The following is a 17,669-nucleotide window of genomic DNA, read 5'->3' on the forward strand; positions in this document are numbered from 1 at the left end:
TGCTTATCTATTGCAGCACGAGGCCCATTTGAGAAGCATGGGCAGGATGAAACTGTCTGTGGGACCCACTGACCTGAGGCCATCGCCCAGCCTCCTCCGGCTGCCCTCCCGTTAAAGGCGTCACCCAGCCTGTGGCCTGGGCTGACCTTTGGCCGTGAGCTGCACCACTTGCTGATCGGCCCAGCACTTGGTTGCCTGTCTTTGGGGGCATGTCTCCTGTCTGATTTCTAGTGGTCAGAAGGGCAGGTTAAGTCCTGCCCTGGGGTGTGGAGGGGATCTGGGGGTCGCTGGTGACTCCTGGAAAAGCAGGAGGAGAGGGGGTAGCTATGGGCCCACAGTACAGAACGGGCGTCAGGCTTCAAGCAGGAGTGGAGACGTTCAGGCTGGGGCGGAGGAGCCGGAGGATCTGGAGGCTGGAGGCTGAGGGAGAGTCCCTCCTTCCTCTCCGCGCTATGCACACTGACCCCCGAGTTCTAAGGCTGTGATGCTGTGACCGTAAGAAATCCAGATACAAATGTTTATTCTACATAAAAATTTCACAAAATGGGCAGCTGGTTGTACCAAGACCTTTGGTGAAGGGGTGAAGGAGGGGAGGGAAGTCGCGGTTGAAGAAGGCAACACGGACAGTGGTCACAGTCACTGGGCAGGAGCAGAGCTGAGGGAAGGCGGGGCACAGACGTGGCCCCATCCCCCACTGCATGCACTCGCATGCACACTCCGAGCCTGTCAGTGAGGAAGAGGGCTCTTGGGCGGGGGCACGCTTCCGACTTGAGAAGCCCCGAGACGGAGGAGGGAGGTACTCCTCCCCGGCTGGCTGCTGAATACCGCATCCCAGACACCCGACACCCACGTGGCACGTCAGTGGGGGACAGCAAGGGCAGGACACGATTGCAGGCCTGAATGACGTGACTTCCCAGAGCGCAAGAGAGCAGGGGCCATTGTCCCAAACATGCAACACCCGATGGCTTGAGAACGTGACCGAGGCCTGCCGGGGAGGGTGGCTGGCCCGGGGCGTGGGCTTCAGCTCTGGCAGGGGCCCGCCGGGCCCGGTCTGCCTCCCTAGCTCGAAGGGTGGCTGGAAACCGGGCACCAGACAGCCTCTCGTAGAACGTGACCTGGGGTCAGGCGTAGCCCAGAGGGGTTGCTCCCGGGGCTGTGGGAACGTGGGAAGGGAGTATGAGGCGGCCAAGACCTGCTGGACTCTGCCCCGAGGCGGGCAGGGAGCCCGGTCTTGGCAAAGCCAGAAGCCACCTGGCCACGGCACCCTGAGCCTCCCTGGCAGTGGTCAGCTGGTAGAGGCTTAGAGCTGGGCTGTCTCTCAGGGCCACCCCTTCCTTAGCCTGAAAAGCAGCACCGTGCGGCCAGCTGGTCCCCACCCCTTAGGGGGCTCGGCTTCGGGGCACAGCTGGAGAGGCCAGAGGTCAGGGCAGACCCCAGGCTGGGGTGGGATTAATGGGAGGCGGGGGAAGGGGAGCGCGGCTACCCCCGGCAGCGCCACCTGGGGAGGGGGAGGCGGCCTGGGCCAGGGCCTGAGTCTGTCCTTGCTGCGGACCTGCCCCAGCCCGCTCGCTCCCCGGTACAGACACACACGGTCACAGAGATCATGCACACGACGGCTCAGGGCACGGTGGGGACGGAGGGCCCTACGGCAGAGAAAGGGGCGGCGTGGCCTGGGAAGGAAGGGGCTCCGAGCCCGAAGGCGGCAGCAGCCAGGGGGCCTCCTGAGGGCAGACCGTCCCGAGTGGGGTGGCCGGTGGGCTGCCTTCTAGCCGAAGATGCCTCCAAACGTGGAGGCGATGACAATGCCCAGGACCACGCAGCAGATGATGATCATGATCTTCTTCTGCACCGGAGAGGCAGGAAGGAGCAGCCTCAGACCCGGGAGGGAGGCTGAGGGCTGGGTCAGAGCTTGGAGGGGCGGGGCATGCAAGGAGAGGGGCCCCTAAGCCGGGTTGGGGGTTGGGGGTCTGGGGGACGGAACCAGAGTTGGAACTGGGGAAGGTGCTGCCTGGAATGTACCGGGGGGTGTGGTGACAGCCGGGAGCTGAAGGCCTCGGGTGAGGGCTTGGGTCAGAGCCCAGAAATGGGGTCAAGGCCGAGTGGGGAGGGACCCGTGGTGGCCCCCAGGGGCTCTGATGGGCAGGGGGGGCTACTGACCCGGCGTGCCTTGCTCTGGTACTTGACGGCCTTCTTGGTGTCAGACACGGCCCTCTCCACATAGTCCACCGAATGTTCCACGTTGTACTCAATCCTGTCAATCATCTCCCCCTGCAGGGCCGGTGCCGGTCAGCTCCAGTGGGCCCCCCTCAGGGCAGGACTCTGGGGAAGCACCCTGAGGGCAGAGAAAGAAAAATGGGGGCGTGAGGATGGGGTACAGCCTCTCCCTGTGCCCCCTCAGGCCAGGCCCCCGGGGCAGCACCCTCTCTTCCCTGCAGAGCAGCCATCCTGGGAGGGGACCTGGCCGTGCAGTCTCAGCCAAGGGGGTGGAGACCATGCAGGGGGCGCTCAGCCGGGCCGGGTGCGAGGCAGAGGGAGGCGGGGGCAGCAGAGGGTGCTCTGGACAGGGTCCCACTCCTTCCTCGCTGGCGTGGTGGTTCCACCCAGCTCCGACTGTCTTCAGTCTTCAACACTGAAGACCCCCTGCCTACTCCCATAGCTCTTCTGGGCCCGGTAATCTGGCCCCAGCAGCCCCCAGAGGCCGCTCCCACCATGACGCTGCCCGAGACCCACGGTGACAAATGACCACTCTCCAAGTCCACTGCTCCCGCCGGTGTCCAGATCACCGCAGTCTCTCAGCCCACGGCAGCAGTGGCCGCCTCGTGGCCGCCCGGCTTCCTAGCTCGGCTCGCACCACACCCACGCTTGAGACCCTCCGGTCTAGAAGAGAACCCAGAAGCCCAGCACCACCGCCTGCCTCCTCTTCACTACCCTCCCGCCCCGCCGAGCTCCAGTCGCTCCAGTCGCTCCAGTCGCACGACCTCCTCAGTGAGCCGGGCTCTTGCCAGCCTCGGGGCCAGGCCCTGCTGGTCCTGCTCTTCACTCACCCTGGGACCCTGGGAAACTTTCCGAGCTCAAATGCCACCTCCTAGAGAGGCCTTCCCTGACCACCCCCGTCCAAAGTGGCCACCGCAGGGACGCTATTATGGTGTTACCCCAAGTGTGGCCCTGGGACTAGCAGCATCAGCGTCCCCCTTGAACCTGTTAGAAATGCAAATTCACGGGCCCCCACTCTGGCCTACCCATCTCTGGGACCAGGGACCAGGAAACCTCCCAGCCCGCCCTCCCCCCTCTGCCCCCGTGACTCCGGGGCCTTAGAGCTGGAGAACCACGCCTCTGTCTCACTGCCTCCTAACATCTGAGCACCCGGCACAACTGGAGAACGTTCCACCTGTCATTTCCTTATGCTGCGCTTCCGCCCCACAGACATGAGCTCCAGGAAGCAGGCCCTCCGCTGTCCTGGTCACTACTATACTTCCAGCTCCTAGAAAAGCGGCCGTCCACAGTGCCCCCGTGCCAGGCGGCCGGTGAATAAGACAGGACAAGGCTGGGTGGAGGGCCATGCAGGGCCTGGGGTCCCGGCGGGCCAAGCAGAGCCATGCAGCACCTGGAGCCCGGTAGCAGAGCCATGCAGAGGATGGGGTCCTCCGGGTGGGCCTGGCCCTGGAGGCGGTGTCCACAGCCGGTGGTTAGTTACCTGGAGACTCGGTCCCTCCCGGCAGGGCAGCGTGTCAGGCAAAAAGGGTGGGGGTTAGTGCAGCCCTGGGTGCTGCCGTGGGCTGGGCGGGCGGAGGGCAGTGGGGCCCTAGGCTCTCACCTGGCTCTCCACGAGCATAGCCATGTCCATGAACATGTCGTGCAGCTCACGGATGCTGTTCTCCAGCTTGATGATCTCACTGTGCCGCGTCTCAATCTCGCTCAGAGCCTGCTTTGAGATGCTGGAGTCCATGATGATCTAGGGGGTGGGAGCAGTGGGCTGGGGACCCAGGAGCCTGCCGCAGCGGGCAGGGAGGGGGGGCCCCGGACCAGGACGGCCGGCCAAGGGCGAAGGCAGCTGGGATGGGCAGTGGCTGCCTCCTCAGCCACAGCGCTCCCCCACTTCCTGCTTGGTTCTTACTAGCTGTTACCTGATTTCTCGGGGACGCACTTCTCGGTGCTGATGGGGGCCACCTGTGCCCACCACATGGTCACTGCTCACCAGCCTTGTTTAGAGGCCAAGTTGACTGCCCCCCTCAAGGACCCAGGCCTTGAACCGCCTTTCTCCCTTTCCCCCCGCCCCTCCGGTCAGCCTCCCGGAGAGGGTAACTAGCCCTTCCCTTCTCTCCTGGAACCCACAGCCCCTACCTGCCTTCCACCCTGTGGGCCGCCTCCTTCAGGAAGCCCCCTGCTCAAGTGTCACTTGAACGTAGAGGCGGCCAATGGCACCGTGTCTCCCAGGAGAGGAACAAGGCCCTGAGGATGGCGGAAGGAGCCCCTGGCCGGTGAAGCAAGGAAGTGGACCCAATTGAGAGGAACCAGGAGATGGGGGTCTTAATTCTACCTGTGCCACTAATATTTAAGTGGCCTCAGTCTGGTCCCTTTTCCGCTGGGACTCAGCCTTCTCTGAAACCGGCCTCGCGAGGTGGTTGTATCCAAAGACTGCCCCCAGCCTCAGCACTTTGCACACACACCAGGGATCCCTGCCAGGGGTGAGGGTGGGGTGGGGTGGTTCACACTCACCCCAGAAGCAAAGATGGCGGGGTTTCCGCTCTCCAGCATGTCCTCCAGCTCCTCACTGGTCGTGGTCCGGCCAGCTGTGAGCAGGGGTCGCACTGAGCCCTGCACACCCCGTGGGGTTCAGCCCCGGCCCCGCCCCTCCCCCCTGCCCCCCCCCCCCCCAGCTTACTGATCTCCAGTTGCCTCTGGATGCGGCCCTTGCAGCGCTCACGGTAGTCAGACTGCGTGGCATTGTACTCGGACATGACCTCCACAAACTTGCGGGACAGCGTGGAGTGCTGGGGGTGCAAGATGGGGGTGGAAGTGTCAGGCCCAGCTCCACAGAGCCCCAGGGCCTCAAGAGCCCGCCGGCCCCCCCCGGAGGCCCGCCGGCGGCACCTGTGTCTTTCGGATCCTCAGGTCCGCGGATGAGCGGTTGAGGCCTTCCTCCTGCTCGATGCTCTGCTCGATGCCTGTGGGAGAGGGGGGCTGCTGAGCCATAACCTGTCCCCTTCACCACTGTCCCCTCCCTCTTGGACCCACACGCCCAGGATCTGGCTCCGGACCTCCCCTGGGGAGGGTCTAGTGTGGACTGTGGCGGGGGCGGGGGCAGCCACACAGGAAGCAGAGGAAGAGGGCGCGCCAGGCACTGAGGGAGGGGCCACCAGGGGCCCATCCGGGCACGATGCGGGTTTCGGGGTGTGCACATATGCACATCCATCTGCGAGGCCTCAGGCACCCACCAAGCTCTGTGTGTGTGAGCGCCTACTGTGTACTAGGCCCGGCGGCTCGGGCCCACCCGGCCTTCTGCTCAGGAAGCCTGTGCGCCCAACAAGGGGCCGTGCCCAGAGTGGGGAGGGCAGCCAGGGGCGGCCCCTGGGCCTGTGCACCTCTGCGCTCCCACAAGCGCATGGGGCTTGTGTGTGGGACCAGGCGGTGCTGGCCACCCCTTGAGCCCAAGTGGGGGACAATTCCCAGAGCGGAGCACTCCCTCACTGAAGCCTCAGGCGTCTGTCCCGAGGCCCGGCCCCGAGCCTGGCCCAAACAAGCCTTGCCAAGCAGCAGCTGAGAGAATGGGCATGTGATGGCACCCTCATAAAGGAAAGCAAGACCCAGTGTACCCCTCCGAGTCCGTGAGACCCACGGAACGCAGAGGAAGCGGGCCCAGAGTGCCCCCCCCCGCCCCCCAAGACAAGGCCTGGATGGAGCCCAGACTCACTCTTTAACTTGGAGCGAACTTTGTTTGCGGTCTTCTTTATGTCAGACATGAGCTCCTCCAGCTCCTCCTTCGTCTCTGGGGAGGTAGAAGAGGGAGACGGTAGACGCCCAGGGATGCCCGCTGCCTGACGTTCAGGCTCAGCCCCTGGCGCAGGGGGCCCGGTCGCGGGGCTCCGGGCAGAGCCTGGGTCCCGGGTCTCCCCCCTCCCGCTGGCTAAGGCTCTGCCTGCCCCTCCAACCCTGGGCCGGGGCCACACCAGCTGCAGCCTCACCCCCTCTGTGCTGCCTTCCAAGGAGCCTCCCTTCCTCCTTCGCTGGCTCTCCCACCCCCTGCACACAACAGATGGGTCTAAATCTAAGGCAGAAATAACTGTGGAGCAGCTAGATGCTGGAGTCGGCGCTGGGGAACACTGACTTGATGCTTGCCTGAGTCGAAGGTGGGGGGTGTGGGCTCACCTAGAGTCACCTGGTAGCTGGGGGCGAGGGGGACAGACATCCAGCCAATAGGGTGACAGAGCCAAGGGCCAGGGAGGCTGAAGCGAGCCCCCTTCCACGGAGCACCCTGGGCAGGGGAGACCCTGTTCTACTGAGCCCCGCTTCCCAGGTGCTGAGCTCAGTGGGGGCCAAGCGGTGAGGGCCCAGGGGCTGGACGGGGGCATGAGGCACCTGGCCTGGATGGGAGCTGATGGAGAAGAGGCTCAGACAGGTGTGCCCCCTGCCACACAGTTGGCCCTGGAGCACCAGCTGGCTGGTCCTGTGACGGTGAAGTGGGGGGAATCTGGCCCTTGTTCCAACCGGAACCATCTCTCTAAAGCTGGCAGAGGCCATGGGGGGTACCCAGCTTGCCCCACCCCCGGCGGGGGGGGTGGTAGCTGGCCGAGTGGGGCAGGTGGCTGCTTCCCTCTGGGGTGCTGGCTGGAGCAATGACTCATGACAGCGCCCCAGCCTCAGGGCAACCCCAGGACTATTTCCTGGAGAAACCAGGACGGAGCTCCTGGCTGAGCCCGTCCTATCCACGGTCTGCTTTCCTCTGGGGCTGGGCCTCTCCTAGAGGGGGTTGGGAGGGGGGCATTTACAGCAGTTGATCGGGGGGACACCTACTAAGTGGATCGTGAGGTGGGGGGCTTCGAGGAGCGGAGGAGGGCGCCTCATTCGTACGAACAAAGGAAACTTGGTTACCAGCTGCTTTGCCGTCTCTGCCTCTCTTGCTCAGACCCAAAATAGCCCAGCCCGGATGGCGGCCCCCAGGGGAGGCAGGGCGGCCCTTGGCCCAGGAAAGCCCCCCGCTCGCGCCGTCCTTCCCGGTGCCTCCTCGGTAACTGCTCCCTCCGCTCTAGAACCTTCACCGGGGAGCCCCCTCCCCACATCAGTGACCGCTGGCCGGTCCTGACTGCTTGGCTCGCGGTGGCAATTCTGAACGGGTCGCTACAGACTATGACGCGGGGAGACCTCGTGCGGAAGGTGGGACAAGGGAGCCGAGAGAATCCTTCCTGGCGTCTCTGTCACCCCACGTGCGCCCCATCTGCCAGCAGGGGAGTGCCCCAGCTCTTAAAGTACCCTGTTCCCACAGCCGGCCCCCTCTGACCCTCAGCAGGAGGGACCATGGGGACACACGCGGACTCAGACGCACATGCGCGGGAAGACGTATGACGTCACATGCTGCTACCCAAGACAAATCTCTGGGGAGAGGGGCGATGCGTGGTGGCCACACTGAACGTGGGCCCTGCCTTGGGTGGCCCCTCTCTCCTTCCCACCCATTCCTGGCACGGGCTCCCAGCGGACTCATTTTGCTTTCCAAGGGCCCGGCACTGGGCCCGCTCGGCTTGGCCCTGGCCTCGGGTTCCAGCGCCCTTTGGGGGCTGTGGAGAGATTTCTCCCGGGGGCTTGAGGATGCCGGTGGACCAGGGGCCAAGGGGCCGGGGACAGGGAGACACAGCTGCAGGCCACTCGCATACCCAGCCCTGAGTGCTTCCCCAGGCCTGCCCAGTGCCAGGACCCTCCCCCTCGCATTCTTGGGGCCCCCGGGGCTCGTGCTTGAGGCGAGCCAGCAGGAGCAGTGTGCGCGCGCCCAGGTCCCAGGCCTGGGCCCCAGCGCTGTCACTGCCTCCCCGGGGGCCGAGGGGAAGGAATCTTGGGCCTGCGTGCAGTCGCCTGGCACAGGGCAGGGCAGTCATCAACACCTCGCCAGGAGCTGTGACAGGAGGGTCAGGGGGGCCTGTCTGGGGACAGAGTGGAATGCAGACACACAGAGGCTCCCTGTGCACAGGGAGAAAGGTGACTTCCTGGAGCCCCGAGAAGGCCTGGCTCCGGGGTACCGGTGGCCAGGTGCCAGGGCCGCTAGCTCTTTCCGGAAGCTCCTCCTGCTTGGCCGGCTTGCCCTCCCACGGCGCTGAGGCTCGGCGCAGCCATCTGCTGCCCGGGGAGGCTCGGGAAAGGGAGGGGCTGGGCAGACAGGCTGCCTTTTGCGCCTTCCCACCCAGCTTACCTGGCGGGGGCGGGGCTGGCCGGAGGACCCCCACCCCGGGCCTGGGCCAGCCGTGTTCCCTGAAGCTTTCCACGGGGCCCTCCCCACCCTGGCCAGGCCCAGGTACCCCTCAGCCGCCCAACAGGGAGGCTGCTGGGGATCCCGGAGCCCCTCCCCAGCTGCAGCGCCTTCCAGCAGGCCTGGAAGCCGCCCCTCAGTCCTCCACACTCACTCTCATCAGGGTTGGGGGAGGCCAGGATGGCGCTGTGCTTCCGTTTCACCTCCTCCACGTTCTCCGAGATCTTGTCAATGAAGCCGCGGATCTCCTCCACCTGCACACCAAGGCCTCCGGTCAGGAGGAGACCCGGGGAGGGCGCTCGTGGGCCCCGGGGCTGGACCAGACTGGGGCTGGCGGCCAGGCTCAGAGAGAGGCTGGACCAGGCTTCGGGTGGGGGTGCGACGTGGGCCCCCCGCCTCCAAGGTCTGCCAGTGTATTCACGGACGCGGGCTGTGCTGGCTCCCACCTGTTCAAAGAACTCATCCATGAAGCCGTCCCGGTCCACGGTGACAGTGACATCATCATCATCATCGCTGTCCTTGGCCTGCGCAGGGGTGTGTACACGTGAGCGGACCTGTGGTAGGCCCACTGGGACCCACTGGACCCGGGCCCGCGAACTGCCCAGCGTCCATATTCAGCAGGCTCACAGGCTCAGCTCCGCGGCCCCGACCACTGCCCTCTGTCCTCTTAGCAGCGTCCTCGGCAACCAGCCACAGTGAGACGTGGAGGACCCCTGGGGCCCCCCCGTAAGGAAAGAGGCCTTGCCTGTCAAGATGGTGACAGGGCCAAGTCTCTACCTCTAGGCCAAGGACTCCGTCCCCTGCCAGCTGCCTGCCCCTTCCCCCCAGGACCGGGGTCCTCCTGGCACGCCCCTCACCCTAGGGGGCAGCTGGAAAGGCTTGGCCCCCTGGCCAGGGGCCCCCAACTCACAGACCTTGCCTGGGACAGGCCGGCTGGAAACCAGCCTTCTCTACTTTCCAGTCCCGATGGTTTTAATTAGGATGGGGCCCAAAGTTCCCAAGCTCCTTTTCCGGGGAGCGGGGGCGGGAGTGGGAGGCCTGGGCGCCACCCACACCTGCCCCCAAAAAGGCAGGCTGGCTCAGACACGGGCCGTCCCACAGCGCCTCAAGCAGGCCTGAGAGAGGCTGGCTGCACACAGCCCTGTAAGCTCAGCTGTCCCCTTGTCATTCTCGACATCAGACCTCCATCCTCTTCCCCTCCAGGCCCAGAGCTGGGCCCCACCAGCCTGAGAGGCCAGTCATGTCACTTGGCTCGGGGCCTGCCCTAGGCCCCACCCCGCCACCCCAGGAGCAGCCAGACAAAAGCCACCCCCATCACGGGGCGGAGTAATTACACCTCCGACTTCCCAGTGTGCCGGCCATGCTCATCACTGTCCGCCTTACATGCTTCGAGTCGCCAGGGGCAGCCCACTCTGCTGGCAAGGGCAAGTCCCTCTCCACGGCCAAGGCCAGGATACGGAGGGTGGGACCGGCCCCCTCAGACTGGGGTTATCAGGCTTGGTCACACCCCTTCAGGTCTCAGCACCCCACGGGAGGAGGCGTGAGCAGGCTCGGCACTGGCCTTCACCTTGATCTCTCTTATGTCAGGGTCAGAGCCGAGGACAGGGGCAGGTGGCAGTGGAGGGATGGTGAAGCTGGGGGACCCAGGAGGCTGGGCCCAGCTAGCCTGCTGAGGAGGGACCCAGGTTCCGTGCCCAGCGCAGACAGTGGCTGGCTGAGGGACGTGCCGTCTGGGTCTGTTTGCTCCTGTGTGCAGTGGGGACAGGGACGCCTGGCTGCGGGGACAGAAGGCTGAGAAAGGGTGGGAAGGCACAGCATGTTCTGAAAGGGCTGTGCCCCTGGGGCTCTCGGGGTCCCACTGCCCCACCAGAGTGGGACCAGACAGCAGAGGGGGTTGGTTGGGAACTTTACGGAGGCGGCTCTGACAGGCCCCTCTCATCAAGAGATCACACCTCCTCCCCCAGCAGCTAAAATAAATCCTCGCTCCCACAAGTGCCTGTGGCTGCTACCAGGTGGCCCCCTCCCCCCAACCAAGCCCACCTATTGACAAAGAGAATCTAGGAGCCATTTCCACACTTCTGAACCTTGCCAGGCGCAGAAGCTAAGCTAGAGGAGCACTCCTTAGGGAAACTGAGGCAGAGTGCAGTCTGGAGGAGCCCAGCTCCCGCTCCGGGGCAGCCTGCCAGGTTGGGAGGTGGTCCCAGGAGCTCCTGCCCTTCAGCGGCCTGCCCTCTCTGTCTTTTTGGCATCTAGAGAAAGAGGAGGATGGACAGGAAGGACAGAAGGAGAATTTTCCAGCTCCCCTCCCAGGAAGAGTAATGACCGGCTAGGGCCAAAGACAAGGGCGCCAGGGTTTCCAGAGATGAGAGCCGTTGCCAGAGACCCCTGGGGTCTGGGCTGCTGCTCTCCCTGGGCCTCGGCCTGCCCGCCTATAAAACAAGGACGGATCTTCTCGAGCATCCAGCAGCTCCGACCTGCTCCCTCCACAGCCTCCCCAGGAAACTGACGGCTGGAGTCAGGGAGTTTCTCCAACAGAGGGCTGGCAGGAAGGATGTCCACGCTCTCCTCCCCACCCGCCGGCCATGAGCGCAGAGCTGAGGAAGGGGACACCTGGGGCCAGGGCCTGACTGGGGCTCCCAGGCGGGGGTCCACCCCGAAGGTGGCATTCAGATTAGCCCCAAAGCCAATCGGAGGGTTGAGGGCCTGACGTCACAGCCTTGGTCACACCAGTCGTGACTCCAAGCAAAACCCTGAGGGGACTCTCCATGGGGACCCCTTCCTTACCATGTCCTGGCTCTTCTTCCTCCTCAGGACTTTTCACCCACTGCCCCTCGTCACCTCACTGCCGCAGCCTGAAACTGGACCCCGGCACACCCCACCTAAACCATCTCCCTGCCTCCACAGCCCACCCGCTGTCTTCCCTTGCCCCATGCAATTCCCTCTGGCTGGAATGCTGATTCCATGAAGCTGACATTCCCCTCATCCTTAGATGCCACCTCCTTTCAGAAGCCTTCCCCTGGGTCAGTATCTTGCTCCTCGGGTTCCCCACACACTACTCACATCTCTACTGGAACCACAGCCACACGCTCTCAGGCCCTAAGGGACCTGAAAAGTCACCTTGGCCTCAGCTGCCGGCCTCAGCTTGCATACCTCCTGTGATGGTGAGCTCACTAGCTTTCCCGGGCAGCTCTGCCTACCTTGGGCTGCCCCGATGCCCCTTTCCTGCGGCCCTAAGCCATAAAAAACCTGTTGGTGCCCTCTCCCTGGGCTGGTCTTGCCAGAGACCTGAAGGCAGCATCCACACCTTCCCTGGGTTTTTCTCCTCATGCTGACCATTCCCTTCCCCTCATATTCCACCCCCCCCCCCCAGGGCCCTAAATTGCAACCCCCGCCCCAGACTTCTTTGGTCCAGTCTCTATCTTCTTCTGTGGTACATGATACAAACTGAATCTGCTGTTGATTGTGGCCTAAGTGGTACCAAAGAGCTGACCCATCCCCTTCCTCTTTTTACATGGTCTACCTTTGTTAATACAACCAGAGATCAGTATAAGTGATCATATAGCAGTTCCTGCCCAGAAAAGCCCCAAGCCCTTCCCCACTACTGTCTACTTGGTTGGATTTTAGGCTCAAGTGAAGGACTTTTTTTTGTTTAATTTCTTCATTTGTTCTGATCCTTGTTCCACTTTGTGAGAATCTGATGGCTCATGACTCTGGGGCCCCCAGCAACCTCATGCACATCTAGGCCAGAGCCCTGTGGCACCTTTCTAGAGACATCCTCCAGGTTAACTAAGACCCCAATCAGGTTTCACTGGCACTAAATAAATGACAAGCCCCAAACCCAGACACACTCCTGACCCAAAAGGAAGTAGGAACTAGGCTGGCGTCTCCTGGTGTCCTAGGATGGTCAGGGTGGGCATCACCAACATGCACAAAGGGAGCACCCAGATGGTTTAGAATCATGAGGGCCCCAGCTCCCTTAGAAATCTGCCAGCCCTCTGTGAGTGACAGTCACAGCTCCAGAAAGAGGGCTGGACTAGACTGGGGACTTGAGGTGGCATCTGGAGCCTGGGAGTGGTCGCAAGCTCAGAGCGGCAAACATCTTCAGAATAAACCCACCCAGGCATCATGTGAGCACCCTACCTGCCACCTGGCCCAAACTAGGTTCTGCCTCGTTCTCCTGTGCACCTCCTCTGAAACCCCCCATTCTCAAGGGTCCCCCTAAATCAGAAACCAGGGTACATCTACTTTCTTCCTCTTCCTCTCACATCCATCCAATATTTGACTTGTCGTGGTGTTTGTTCAGTGGTTCTTAATCCTGTTGCAGCACCATGATCCCTTGAAAGGCTTAAAAAAAAAAAAACCCAAAAAACCAGCTTCCAGGGTTCTACCCCAGAGAGACCGAATCAGAATTTAGGGGTTTGGGGCTGGTAAGGCCAAGTTTTTAAAAAGTACCCCCACCGCAGGGTTGAAAACCAGTGGTCTGATCTTACTCCTTTCTGACAGACTCTGGCCTCATGAGGCCTCTGGGCCAAGCCGTCCGGAATGGCCACCCTGGCCAGAAGCCCTAAACTTCCAGAGGAGGCCAGACAACCCTGGTGGTCTCTCCTGGCAGAGGCTCCAGGATGCCAGGATACTTTCCTGGAAACAAAAGTGTGATTCCTCCAAGAGGCTCAGAGTCCAGGCAGCCTCCAGGCCCGTCCCCAGGGATGGATGGCGGGAGGCCAGCCAACAGGGTTGATTCATTCCTCCTGAGCAGGAGTTGGCTGTTGTCTGCCTCGAGGGCTATTTTTTTTTCCCTTCTTGTTTTTAATGACGAATCAAAGTCAATACGACTAGAGCAGAGAGACCCAGAGCTGAGTCAGGGGTATGTGAGGCCAAGCTGGGTCTCCAGACCCCCCCTTCCCTCATCTGACCCCTTCACCCTCTCCCCATCTGGTGTACACCCTTCACCTCCAGATCCCTGCCCCTGACCAGGGCCCCAGGGCAGCTCCAGAAGGCAGCCTCAGCCCATGGAGAGGAGGTGGCTTCAGCCCAGCACTCCCTCCACCCCCCCCCAACCCCTGTCCCAATATACTGTGTGACCTTAGATAAACCTCTGGCCCTTTCCAGACCTCAGTTCTCCAATTTGTGAAAGAGGAGGCTGGACTAGATCGTCCCTGAAGGTCATTCCGGCGGCACCCCAGGGGACAATGTGTCCAAACCCACTGTTTCTTCTGGGAAACCCCAAGGAGGTAAGGGGAGGGAAGGAGGCCTACTCTTACATCCCCATTCTTCCACTCTGCAAGGCGGATCCGGCCGGCTGCACTGTATGGATGAAATGGGCATAGAGAGGTTAAGGCAAGAACCTGCCTGGTGTTGTCCAGGACACCCAGTCTCTTCCCAGCAATGAGAGAGAAAGGGGGAATGGGTGGGCAAAGGGGCGCACGGGCTTCCCCAGCCAGGCATCAGACCACCCACCATTCTCTCCTGGTTGGGCTTTGCAACCTCTCTGCCTTTACTACCGGAGGCCCCTCCTTTTGGACCACCTTCCGTCCTCCCGTTTCTACCCAACCCCTTCTGGGTCACCCCAGGTTCCCTTCTTCCAGGGGCTGGCAGCCCCAACGCTCCCCCCCTCTGTCCTCTGGCTCCCGCAGCAGGCCCCACGTCCTGCATGTGGCTCAGCACAGAGATAAACACCCTCCTGGGCCCAGGGAAGGGTGGGTCAGCTCCAAGAAGATCTCAGAAAGAAAACCAGGGAGGCCTCCGAGTAGGGGGGGGAAGGAGGCAGTAGTATGCCAGGTGGGGCTGCCCAGGGGCACCTTGCCCTAAGTCTCCCCGGTTCTGTGACCCTGGGCTTGTCTTTGCCCCTCTTAGGCCCCTGGGTTGCCCTTCTGACCTCTAAGGGCCCCCGATGATCCCTTCACTCGGTCCATACAACTGCAGGATCAGCTGCCTGCGAAGTGGGAGCTGGGGAAGGCTGGAGGGCTGGGCCTGGCCTGCAGAGCGCTGAGGACACGCACCAGCTCCTTCCCCAAGTGTGACTTTTATAAATAAGCTCCCTTTGCCTTCCTTCCAAATGTGGTGGCGTTGGGTGGGGAAGGAGGAGGGGGGAGGAGGGAGGGAGGGCTGGCTACCGTGCAAGTCACTGGCCCAAGCGCCACCTCTGTCCAGCCCATCCAGGACTGGCCTCTTGGTTCCTGGGGACTCTGATCTGAGAATTCTGACTCCTAGGGTTCAAGGTCTCCCCTAAATATGGAGTCGGACTCAGGTGACCACCCCGTGCCCTGAGAAACTGGGCTCTAGGTTTTCTTATCTCTACTTTTATAGGTGGGAATCCAAGGCCCAGAGGGAGACTTGTGGGAATGACAGCCCCCCAGACAAATTGTCCCAGCCCACCCAGTGTGGGCTCCTGCAGCCTGCAAGAAAGCCCCAGTGGGCAAGGCGACCCGGCAATGAGTACAGCAGCCTCCATGGGTTCTGAATGCCTGCGGGGTGGGGTCTAGAGAGGAAGCCCCAGCGAATCCACAGAGAAGCCAGGCCTCACCATCTAAGGGACCACTATGGCTAGTGTTTATGTACGTATGTTAGGGGTGGGCGTGAAGGGTCACAGAGGCACACACCAGAGCAAAAGACCTGGGTTCAAGCTCCCTACAACCCAAGCCTTCTGCGTGGTCCCCCAGTCCCAGCCAGGCCTAAGTCTGACTGTCTTTGGGACAAAGCCCCTTTCTACCATCCCTTTTGAGCTACCAGGCATGCCAAATGCTCTCTTGTGCCTCAGTTTCCCCTTTAGCAGAGGAGATGAAGGGTGATGCGCCAGAGACCCTGTCACATGTAAAGGACTGTGTTTCCCTGACCACTTGGTTCCCACATACACTCTCGTCTGACCCATCAGGCACCCAAACATCAGCAAATGCACCACACGGCCATTCATCGCCAAGATAACATTCTTTCTGACTCAACATAGCACAGGAAGCTTGAGGGCAACCGCAAGGGCTGGCGGGGGAAGTGTTTAGACATCATATATGACATGAGGGACCATCTTCTTCCTTTGAAACCTCCTGAGGTTTACCCTGGGGGCTGGGCATTTGGCCAGGAATAAAAGGTCTGTTGGAAGGGTGGGGGCTGGTAGCCAGAGCAAGGGGGGGAAACGGAGGCAGGAGAGTACAGGTACCAGCTCCAGACTGCCCAGGAGACAAGACTGGTATAATGGGGGAGAGAGGTCACAGATACAGGGAGCTTCTGGACAGACAGGTCAAACCAGGGGGTCAAAAGCCCAAAGGACACCTAAAACTTTTCATATAAGAGGACCTCGGTCTCTGGCTCCAAGAGGGGTAGCAGGGGGAGGGCTCAGAGGAGCCAGTGAGCTAGCTGCACCCCCACCCCAGATCAGCACTGCGGGCAGGGCACCTGCCAGACAGCAAGGTGGTCAGCTAGGGGATCCGACAAGAGTCAGCCTGGTCTAGAGCCCTGATGCCCCCCCTCCCCACAGGCAGGCTTCATTTCCTTCACTGCCCCCACACGCCCCCAGGCTTGCCATCTCTAAGGGCAGAGGTGAGAATGTCCTGGGAAATGTCTGAGTCCAGGGGAGACGGGGGCGAGGGGGTAGGGGTGAATGAGGAGCAAGCGGCAGGGGTCTCAGTCAGGGCTAGGAGAGGGTGGGCTCTGGTCAGAGCCTTTGTGCATCCTCTTACTACCCCCAAACCCCGCCCCAGGAGCCACACCCCGGGGGCCTCCGAGACACAGGTGGAGAAATAGGTTCAGGTTGGAATCAGACCAGGAACCCCGGAAGGGTCTGAAAACGCCGCCGGCTGGCCGCGGCTGCCCGGAAGCCAGGAAGGTGGACCGGGGTCGAATATCTGACCCCTCTGGGACCGGGGCGGGCAGCAAACCCCGAGCGCGACGGGGGTGGGGAGCCACAGGTGATGGGAGCTACAGGTGACGGAGGCGGCGGGGCGCCCCGCGGGACAGCGCCCGCCCGAGGAGCCCGGCCCCACCCGGCGGCCCGGTTTCCGCAGCGCGCCCTGCAGCTGGGCTCTGGGCAGGGGACCGCCCCCGGCCCCTTGCCACTGCGGTCCCGCCGTCTGTCCACACCCCTGCGGGGGGACAGGAGGGTCAGTGATGAAGCACAGTGAGGGGACAGAGACAGGACCTGCTCCGCGGGCCGCGGGAGAGGTCAGCCTCCGTCCCGCCACCGGTATCTGGTAATAGCCCTCCGACCCCCCAAAACAAGGGGGCGCCTAAAAGTTTATCCAGGACCCCGGGCTCCGGCCGCCAGCCCGCGGGCCCACGGCGCCGAGCTCACGCGAGCCCGTGACCCCGAGTGGGTCCGAGGGGCGGGACCCGGAGGGGCGTCGGGGTCCCGGGCTCTGCACCGCTCCCTCCCGCCCGGCCGGGGACGCAGGGGTTGTCGCCGGGTGGCCGCCGAGGCCGGGAGGGGAGCGGCCGGCGCGCGGGGCGCGGGACGCTGGCGGTGAGCGGCGGCGCGCGGGGGCCGGACTCACCGTGCGGAGCTCCTGGGTTCGGTCCTTCATGCTCCCGGGAGTGGCAGCGGCGCCGGCTGCAGCCGTGTGAGCCCCGCATGCGCGGCGGCCGCCCCGCGGCTGCGCAGCGCCAGCCCGGCCCCGCCCCGGCCCCCGGGACCCCGGCCCAGCCCCCAGCCCGGCCCCGCCCAGCCGCCGGCCCCGCCCCCGCCCCACCGGCCCCGGGCCGGCGCAGTGGGGTCGGAGCTCTGGGACCCCCGTGCCCCCGCGTGCCCCACGCCGCGTGATCCCTGCCTGGGGTGGGGCCCCAGAGCCCCCGCTCCCTCTCCCAGCGGCTCCGCCCTCGTTCTGGACCTTGGATTTTCACCCCCAGAGCTCCTCACATCCCTGGGGATTTGCTGGAGGTCGGAAACCCCTAGATTTTATGGCCTTGGAACATCTGGCACTCCCCTCCAAAAACCTCCTCCAGAGTTACAGCCGCTGAGCCCCTACCTTCCCACTTTCCCCCAATACCTCATCCAGACTCAGGCTCTCGCCCCTCCTTCCCGGGGATTTCTCAGTTCACTGGTCTGATGCTGGGTGACCACCCCTTTTCCTTTAGTTTCCACTCCCAGCGGGATGCAGGAACCCTTCTATCTCTGAGGAAGGGAGATCTAAGCTAAAGCCTGCTCTCCTGCCCCTTTCCCTACAATCCCAACCCAGAGCCCCAGCCCCAGGCCCGAGATCCTATTTCTCTTTTTTTTTTTTTTTTTTTTTTT

The 17,669-nt window shown here is 63.0% G+C and overlaps 1 protein-coding gene across 1 annotated transcript; it reads right to left on the reverse strand.

Moving 5' to 3' along the window:
• Positions 1-503: 503 nt before the first annotated feature.
• On the reverse strand, positions 504-17,033 carry STX1A (syntaxin 1A). The gene is made up of 10 exons (XM_032431114.1): positions 16,933-17,033; positions 8,899-8,976; positions 8,607-8,706; positions 5,912-5,986; positions 5,092-5,165; positions 4,883-4,991; positions 4,717-4,790; positions 3,815-3,952; positions 2,158-2,268; positions 504-1,843 (listed from the first exon to the last, which is right to left on the reverse strand). The coding sequence occupies exons 1-10, from the start codon at positions 16,960-16,962 to the stop codon at positions 1,766-1,768; spliced, it is 867 nt and encodes a 288-aa protein (XP_032287005.1). The 5' UTR covers positions 16,963-17,033; the 3' UTR covers positions 504-1,765.
• Positions 17,034-17,669: the final 636 nt, after the last annotated feature.

The sequence above is a fragment of the Phoca vitulina genome, unplaced genomic scaffold (genome assembly GCF_004348235.1).
Source record: "Phoca vitulina isolate PV1807 unplaced genomic scaffold, GSC_HSeal_1.0 scaffold45, whole genome shotgun sequence".
NCBI classification, from domain to species: domain Eukaryota; kingdom Metazoa; phylum Chordata; class Mammalia; order Carnivora; family Phocidae; genus Phoca; species Phoca vitulina.